This window comes from Chrysochloris asiatica, unplaced genomic scaffold (genome assembly GCF_000296735.1).
Source record: "Chrysochloris asiatica unplaced genomic scaffold, ChrAsi1.0 scaffold00213, whole genome shotgun sequence".
Lineage (NCBI taxonomy): Eukaryota > Metazoa > Chordata > Mammalia > Afrosoricida > Chrysochloridae > Chrysochloris > Chrysochloris asiatica.
In genome coordinates, this window is record NW_006408731.1 from 1,276,229 (window position 1) to 1,285,854 (window position 9,626).

Here is a 9,626-nt window from a genome sequence, read left to right on the forward strand (position 1 = left end):
CTCTCCCTCTCTGGATCTAAAGTCCCCAGCTGCTCCATCGCTCCACAAGAGACATGTGCTTTTGTAGTCACATAACCACCTTCATGAGAAGAGGGACTCCATATACAATAGTTGTTGATTGTGCCCACCAGCTGCTATGTATATATAATTCTTTCAGAAACTCTTGAGTACCTTGGTTGTATCTTGTAATGTTTGACATTGACTGTGTCAGGTACCATAGAGGGACCCTTGGAGTTTATCGTGTGCTTGGAAATAGGAGGTATGCCACAACACAAGAAAGAGATGAGTGATAGTTGTGTGGGCAGTGTGCTGAACCAAGAACTGAACATTTGGGGTTCGTGGTCACCTCCACTATTTGCCTCTCATGAACCTTTTTGGTGGATAGTCAGCCTACCTGAGCTTTGGTTCTGAGATTTAATGTGAGACTCTTTATCCTGAACAAGCATGTTGCTGTTATTGTTAAGTGCCATTGAGTCCATTCTTACTCGTAGCTTGCAGATTAAGAGATGTTAGACATTTAAGAAAATTTCAAATTCTGTTTCTGATACATATTGTGGTTTTAAGATGTGAAAGGACATGAATAAAATATCTCTACTTGTATACTATCATGACTAAACAAGGCATTCCAAACAATAACCTTTGAAATATCAACTTCAGGATGTGTTTCCTCCTAAGGTGAATGTAGCGTATAGTGGAGAGCTCTTATTGTCTTCTCAGGGAGACAGGAGAAAGACCAGATGTTCCAGAGTGGGCTCTCCTGGTCCTCACGACTGACCTTCCCCTCTGTGTCTCTGCAGTGGATGTGACTCTGGACCCAGACACAGCCTACCCCAGCCTGATCCTCTCTGATAACCTGCGGCAAGTGCGGTACAGTTACCTCCAGCAGGACCTGCCTGACAATCCTGAGCGATTCAATCTCTTCCCCTGTGTTCTGGGCTCTCCGTGCTTCATCGCTGGGAGACATTATTGGGAGGTAGAGGTGGGAGATAAGGCCAAGTGGACCATAGGTGTCTGTGAAGACTCTGTATGCAGAAAAGGTGGAGTAACATCGGCCCCTCAGAATGGATTCTGGGCAGTGTCATTGTGGTATGGGAAAGAATACTGGGCTCTTACCTCCCCAATGACTGCCCTCCCCCTACGGACCCCTCTCCAGCGGGTGGGGATTTTTTTGGACTATGATGCTGGTGAGGTCTCCTTCTACAACGTGACAGAGAGGTGTCACACCTTTACTTTCTCTCATGCTACCTTCTGTGGGCCTGTCCGGCCCTACTTCAGCCTGAGCTACTCGGGAGGGAAGAGTGCAGCCCCTCTGATCATCTGCCCCATGAGTGGGATCGATGGGTTTTCTGGCCATGTTGGGAGTCATGGTCATTCCATGGAGACTTCCCCTTGAGAGATGAACTCAAGCCAAAATGACTGTTGGCTATACTCCTACCCCTGACACATGGCATCTCATTGCCTTGCCACTTACTAGCCATCACAGCAGGATATCCTTAACCACTTTCTATGTCCTCGAAGTGGAAGACAGGATGTCCATGTTCTTGATCGTCCTTTTCCTTTCAGGCAAACTGTAATGAGAACTCTCAACATTGCCCAGAAATAAAAACCAGATGTCCACCTCCAGTGTTTTATACTTTTCCATTTTACACATTACTGGAGGGAATAAAGAATATGGATAATCTTTAGATTTGGAGGGCCATTCCAGATAGTTGCTCCTTTTTGGCTCAGCCTGGCTTCCTCTGGTTTTGGCCCACTTATTGATCATGGGTATCTGCTGTCATTTTTGGACAAGAACTCCTTTCCATGAACCTAGAGTGGGACTATGAGGCCCTGTCAGCATGACTTCTTATAGCCCAGTTTTTCCCTCTGGAAATAGTACCTCTATCCCTGATTCTCCATTAAAGAGGCATATATGTGTTTTGGTTAGTAACTCCATTAAAGAGGCATATATGTGTTTCGGTTAGTTACAATTATTTTATATTAATGTTGGGGAAAGGCCCCAACTTCCGTTACAGAGATAATGTTCTAATTAACATGGTGTTTGCCTCTGTATCTTTTCTGAGGGCTTTGTCTGCTTCCTTCATTCTAATGAAAAATGCGTTCTTGTGCTGGATGTACATCATCCAGGGTAATTTTCTGCCCAGCACCATCCATTGCTCCTAGATCCCCTCCCTGTCACATTTGTGGACTGGTGGCCAGTCAGACATCATCCCTGGAAGGATTCTGGGTAGTATTCCAGGGATTCATCAACTTCCTGCCTCCTTTTTTCCATCTCCTTTAGAAGATGGGGGAATTGTTTTTTCTAATGTGTGTATCAGGGGGCAGGTCCATGCTCATGGCCATTGGATCACAAAGTGTTCTGGGGTCAGAAAGATAAGGCAGGTCACTTTGAGCAAGCCCCCGTGATGTTTCTTGGTTCTGCTTCTCTTTGGGTACATGCCCCTCTGTTTGAAAATAAAGTGAGTATGGATGTTGTTTACATTGTTGTTGTTTCCCCGGTCTGGGTAGGATTGGGTTCATAGATGTTGGAGTGAGTAGAAAGAGGATCATGGGGGAGGAAGTGGTTAGTGGTGGTGATTTCCCTTATGGATTCAGAATTCTCTTCTGACCAACATTTTACTTCCAGCTAGACAGTAACTCCTTTCTCAGTACCACCTTACTGTTGAGATAATAGTGTTGAACGTCCAAAGCCTGTAGCTCTAGCTCTATATTGGTTTATCCTGTAATGTCACTGGGAAAATATTGTACCAAGTCATTTTTGTAGTTTTCACTTGGGGTGATGAAGCAATGCATAGCGTGGATCAGAAGGCCTGCCTCCCAAGCCAGAACCACCAGCCTAAGCCCATGGCGGTACTGAGGTGGATAGATTAGACTGAGAGAACAACTCTAACCCCAGGAGTATGGATTTTTTCCTCTTTTGGACATGGCCTCAGAAGACAAAATTCTATGGACTACACTTTCTCCTGTACCAGGCATCGTATTTCCATGCCTGAAGCTCATGAGTTGGTGATATGTCCTGTGTGTGTGTGTGTGTGTGTGTGTGTGTGTGTGTCTATATGTATATGTACGAGGAGGCTTCAAAAAGCTCATGGAAAAATGGAATTAAAAGATAATGGATTTTATCCACAACCTTTTTGAAGACCCCGCATATATTTATACATATATATTTATATAAAAAATCCTATTGTCACACACATACTACAAAGTGCTCATAGTACAAAGTGCTCTATGCACAATAACTTATTAAATCCTCTAACAACCCTATGAAGTAGGTATTATTACCCTTATTTTACAGATGAAGAAACTGAAAACACAGGGTAAATGGCTTGTCCAAGGCGCACAGCTAAGAAGCAGCAGAGCCAGGATTCAAACTGAGACAGAAAATATAACCAGATACATCAAATCCTGTCCAACCATTTATATGGATTATGCTTTCCTTCATGAGTGGGGCAGAGCAGAGACCGGAAGCCTTGGAATGCCAGTCCATTGACCTGGAATGCCTGTTTACAGCAGTGACTGTGTCTACTCTAGATTTAAGGATCTGCAGCTGGAAATCTTGCATTCCACTTTTCCCAAATTAAGTCCACTGGGGCAGGGAGGAAGAATGTAAGGGCCTACAAAAAGGACACCTTGTACCAGTCCCAGCAGAGGAGCCCTGGGCTCCTTGTCCTTGCTGCCTGAGTGATGGGGCTGTCTCCAAGCTAACTTAGAGGACCACACACTGGGTCTGCTTTATCCCTGGTAGACCCAGTGCCTTAGGAACAGCAGTATGCATTTTTGTTAAAAGCAACAGCTGGAGCAGTGATAATCGACCTTGTTGGAGTGAGCAAAGATACTTCTGACTTGAATGGGGATGTATCTACAAGAATTTGTCTTTATGCTGAGTGAAGAAAATGTCTTAGAAGACTATATGCCAGACAATATCCTTTTTATAATATTAAAAGGAGGATTGTGGTTACCTATGAGGTTAAGGGTAGCTCAGACAGAAGCACTCAATTAGAAGCCAGAAGTTGGTGGTTCAGACCCACCCAGAGGCGTCTCAGAAGACTGGCCTGGCCATCTGCTTATGAAAGGTCACAGCCTTGAAAACCCCATGGAGTTCTGCTCTACACACATGGGGCAGAATGGCGGCAACAACAACAATGGGGCAAGGTGGGAGAATGAGAGCAAAGAAGGTATAGGCTGATGAGTTATTGTCTTTTTTGTGATGAATGGTGGATTCACAGCTACTTATATTTAAATTATTAAAAAATAAACCTGTCATTTTAAGTGAACTTCAATACAACTTATAAATGATTCTAAATTCTAATTTTTTTGTTATTCATAACTATTAAGAGATTTTTGTTGACATGTTTTTACCACTTAAAAAAATTATGGTACCCACAGCAAGTCACTTACAAAGGTAAGTAATGTTTGAATTAATTTAATGAGAATTTAGGCCTTTCAAGGCAGACATGGGGCCTCTTAGGATTCTTGTGACTTCTTTCAGGTATTTCTCTCAGAATGCATGAAGTTGGTAATTCCACATCAAGGCTTCAATGTGTCCTCATTCCTTAATTCCTTTGCTACATAAGTAAAATACTATGTGTGTGTGTGTGTGTCTTAAGCTGTTCTTATTTTTATTTAATATGGACTCCGACATGCAGAAAAGAGCATCCTCCCCAAGAAGTTCCGAGAATGATAACGGGAAACTGACAATGGCCCCTGCCCTCTTTGGTATACAATTAAGTAAAGGGATGAGACAATACGGGTGATAGTTAATTAACACAGAAAGGCATTATACAATTAAGAGCAAGCAGCTGTCAAATAGTGAGATGGCAACAATACATCTCCCTGTAAAATAAAAAACACAGTACTGAAGGTTCTTAGTGTACCAGTGCAAAGTGAGCTGCCTCTTCACAACAAAAGATTATAATTTTTTTATTCAAAGATACAGTTTACTAATGTTGGATGACACATCTGAACTGAATTCTAGAGGGGAATACAGTCCTTGGATAAGGTAACAAAATCAATTAGGGGAGGGGATATAGCATGAAAAAGAAATACAGAACAGCTGAAGTCTTGTGGATAAGTGAAATATGTAGGACCATAGACAGTGGTCTCAGAGGAAACTGAAATCCTAGGTCAACATTTCTTTCTTAGCAGCTCAAGTGTCTTATTTCTCTAGAGGCTGGAAGGCCTCTGGCCACTAGCCTGGTCTTACAATATACTTTGACTCAATGATGTAATGACATCATCAAATCCCTTCACCTAGTGTTTAGCCCAGGATTCCTGTTTTGTGGAGTCTCTGAAGACTGAAGAGAAAGCCCAGCCAGGTTAATGCTGGTAGGAATGTTGCAGTGGAACTAGCTTTGCTAGATCATAAGGTAGCTTAGATTTCAAAATCTGTAAACAATATGTGCATTTGACAGGGTTTTCTCAGTCCATTTCTTTTTTTCCCTTCTGGAAAAGAAATGGAACTTTCTCAGGCCTAACTTTATTGACTTAATTTTGCTTTTGAAGTTTAATTCATAAAATTTGTAATTTTATTAAGAGGTTTTTGTTTTTACTGATTTGAAAATTGTCACTCAGCAGCAGCAGCAGCAGCAGCAGCATCCTGACGATAAAAGTTTTAGTTACCCATTGAACAGCCCTATAAAGAAAGGCAAGGATCTTGTCTTGTATTGTCCTTGTACTGGAAGATTAAAATGTAGATTTTTTTATTACAAATTGTTGTTGCCATCAAGACACCTGTATGTAGCTCATGGTGACCCCATGTGCAACAGAATGAAGCTTGCCTGGTCCTGCTTCACCTTTATCACCGTGGGTATACTCAAGTCCATTGTCATGGGCACTTTCAACCTAAAGGGAGCATCTGCCAGCACTATATTGGACAATCTGTTGTAACCTATAGGGTTTTCATTGACTGATTTTTGGACACAGACTTTTTTCGTATTCTGTCTTAAATCTGGAAGTTCTGCTGAAATCTGTCCATCCTGGGTGACTTAACTGGTATTTGAAATATTGGTGGTATGACTTCCAGCATCCTAACACACAAGTCACCACAATCTGTCAGATGGGTGATACTATTCCATGACTTTGCCTTTATTTCTATGCTGATTTTTTTCTCCTTTAAATTTGATTTTTTTTATGTTGCTGTTGAGAGTAACCAACTGCCTTCGAGTTAACACAGTGACCTTGTATAGGATTTTTGAGGCTGTAAATCTTTAGGGGAACAGAAAGCCTCATCTTTCTCCCAAGGAGCAGCTGGTGGGTTTGAACTACAGATCTTGTGGTTAGCAGTCCAGTGCTTATCCTACTGCACCACCAAGACTCCTGCTGTTGAGAATCTATACAGCAAAATGTACTCCAGTAATTTCCATACAGACAAATTAGTGACATTGACTACATTCTTCTAGCTCTGTAAGTATTCTCACTCTCAGATGAGTATCTCCCTCATTAACAAACTCACTGCCCTGTAAGGTTGTCCTCTAATCTTTTGAGTTGCTGTTGTAAGTTTGATCCCATAGAGATAATTCTTAAAACAGCATAATGCTCCAGACAGACCTTTTCTTACTAATTAAACTTTTTCAGTTTTAAGACTTAAACAGGAGACATTTTTGGTTTGGGGTTTATGATGATCTCCAGGCAGTCCTGTATTTTGATCAGAATTCTTTGTACATTTTGCCATTTGCCATTTGAGCAGGATGTTTGAAGATAATTTTTTCAGATCATCTGATACCAGTTGAAAGAACTCACTTGGGTTATTTTTAGCCTGCAGGGTACAGGTAAGCTGATGCCTTTTTCCCAGATTGCTCATTCAGAGCAAATGCAGAATTTATCTGGCTATGTGTGGGATGTTTACTAAACCCAGTTTAGGTTTTGTGATAAGCAAGAATTTAGAAAAATAAACTCTAAGAAGATATATTTGTTTTTTATTTATACTGAGGTGACCTGAGCAGCACAAATGGTTAATGCTTTACTGCTAACCAAGAGATTGTTGATTTGAACTTATTCGGAGACATCCTGGAAGACAGCTCTGGCAGCTTCTGAAAGTTCATAGCCTTGAAAACCGTATGGAGCCGTGCTCTGTACCCAAGGGGTTAACATGGGTCAAAATCTGTTTGATGTGGCACTGTAGGATCATCACTGGACTCTTAATTGCAACAATGATAGCTCAAACCTACCAGCCATTATGAATTGAAACCAATTGGACAGCACTTAACATTATATACTGTATATATGTTGTATTTTTGCATAATACATTTTTTCAGTATAGTACACAATATTAATTTCTTTTAGTGTAGAAAGCTTTCACCCTTTTCAACCTATACATTACAAAAAAGGAACACTAAGTGAAAAACAAAATACCAGTATAGATGTTGTTGAAGTTAGGGTTGTTTTTTTTTTTTTTTACCTTTCACCATGGAAACTTTAAGCATACCCATAAGTGAAGAGAATATACAGTGAATTACCCCATGTTGTAGGTACTGTTGAGTTAGTTCTGACTCATAGTGACCCTATGCACAACAGAACAAAATGCCCCCGGTCTTGTGCTGTCCTCAAATTATGTTTTGAGCCCATTGTTTTTGCCACTGTGTCAATTAATCTCACTGGGGGTCTACCTCTTTCACTGACCCTCTATTTTACCAAGCATGATGCCCTCCTGATAACATGTTCAAAGTACGGGAGAGGAAGTCTCATCATTCTGTCTTCCAAAGCGCATTCTAGATGCATTTCTTCCATATCATCTCCAGTTTTCAACAATCATTTGCTATGGTTCATCCCGTGTTGAACATCTCTTATTTCTATTCCCACTCCTATGTAAATCCCAGCCTTAATATCAGATAATCAGACATTCTTTTGAGCCTCACAAGAACACTGATTCTTTTGCCATGTTGAGAAATTCTTTTTTGTAAGGTTGTCACAGACTACTTTTTTCAGCTTGTGTTTTGTTTTTCTTTTAATTCTTTTCCCCCTTTCAAACAATTCTCAGGTCTTTCAAAATTACTCTGGGAACTCCTGATTCCTAGTGAATTGGAAGTATTTACATATTTAAGTATACCTCACCTATTCAGAACGTGTTTCAAACCACTTAGAGCAGCATCTAAGACACGGTGGTTTATTTGCCATGAAATTGATTCTTAACTCATGGCAGCTCAATGCTCCATAGGATTTTCAAGGCTGTGATCTTTCAGAAGCACTTTGTCAGGCCTGTGTCCTGTGGAGCCTCTTTATTGTTAAGTGCCTGGTCGAGTCGGTTTTAAACTTTTACATGGGAAATTTGTTAAGTTTTTAGTTTATAGTTTCCACAAAGTGGAAACAGACCAAATATTTAAAAGAGTTACTGGATTCTTGTTAGTAAAAAAGACAGGTGTTTCTGTCTAGATTGTTAGTAAATAGGACGTTTATCTTTCATTATCAGGGTTTTACAAGTCAATAAAAATGAACGCCTCAATTAAGAAATATGAAATCCCTTAAAACATGAATATTGAACCTTAGTAATAATCAAATAACAATGCCTTATCATTTTCTCACCTATTACAATGTTTACTTGGTCTTTTTTTAACTTTAGTATTCTGAGTTGGGCAAGTCTGGGATGTCAAAATTGCTTCAAATTTTTTTGGAGGGCAGTTTGACACTATCAAAAGACTTTACAACTAGATAATTGTCTTAGTGACTCTACTAGGATTTTATTTTAAGAAAATGATAATGGAAGTTTGAAAATATTTACACAAGGACTTTCTTCACAGCATTGCACATAGAAATGAAAAATTAGAAACAATCTAACCAATGTCCAACAATACAGGTTTGATATGGAATATCTGCAGTGATCAAAATTCATATAAGAGGATATGTGAATAGGAACAAGATGTTCATAATTTTTAAAGTAAGTTAGCAAGTTATATAACATTATTTTGTAAAAATGCATTTCATATGACACACAGAAAGGGCCAAAAGAAACTGATCAGAATGTTAATTGTGGTTACCTCTGAGTAGTGAGATAATTTTTAAATTTGTATTTTCTATGATCCCCGTGTACTTTGCAATGATAAAAACAGTAATAATGTCAGTATTAAAGAGGTTACCATGTCATCTGGGGAATCTCTTCCTGGACAACTTTCTTCCAATAGATAAAACAATAGCTCATGGAAGAAAATTTATAATTCTCTTATCTTGAGATTTAAGAAATAAATACTCTTGTATTTTTTTCCCCACTCACAGTTTAGAGTATTTTAAAGAAATAGGATATGAAACCAAGGAAGTCGAGGGAAATCTAATATAAGGCTTACTTAATTCAAATTACTTCTCCATACAAAATAGACAACTTTTGCTTTACAAAAGAAAATAAACTTTTTGTCCATTGATAAATACAGAGAGTAACCTACCAGAGCAAGACCGAATTAAAATTTCCAAGCCTATAATTCTACTCTGAATTTCACATCCCAATATACAGCAGTTAGACAACGACCCTTATCACCTCCACACCACGTGTGCCAAGCTCTGGGCTGGAAAGGCGTTTGTCTTTCAAAAGTTAATTTAGTACAGTCTCCCTGGCCCCTAAGGTGCTCTGTCTGGTTGAAGGAATAATTTCTTACTATTGTCAATTCTTCGTTAAAATATGTGGCCTCTGGCCTTCCATGCCA

At 39.7% G+C, this 9,626-nt stretch overlaps 1 protein-coding gene across 1 annotated transcript in view; it reads left to right on the top strand.

Annotated features, from left to right (window-relative positions):
- Window positions 1-2,474, top strand: part of TRIM27 (tripartite motif containing 27) — a 27,679-nt gene extending 25,205 nt beyond the window's left edge. The window contains exon 8 of the mRNA XM_006872766.1: window positions 798-2,474. Within this exon, the coding sequence (XP_006872828.1) occupies window positions 798-1,393 (596 nt within the window). The 3' untranslated portion in view covers window positions 1,394-2,474. The remainder of the gene's footprint in view (window positions 1-797) is intronic.
- The last annotated feature ends 7,152 nt before the right edge of the window (window positions 2,475-9,626 follow it).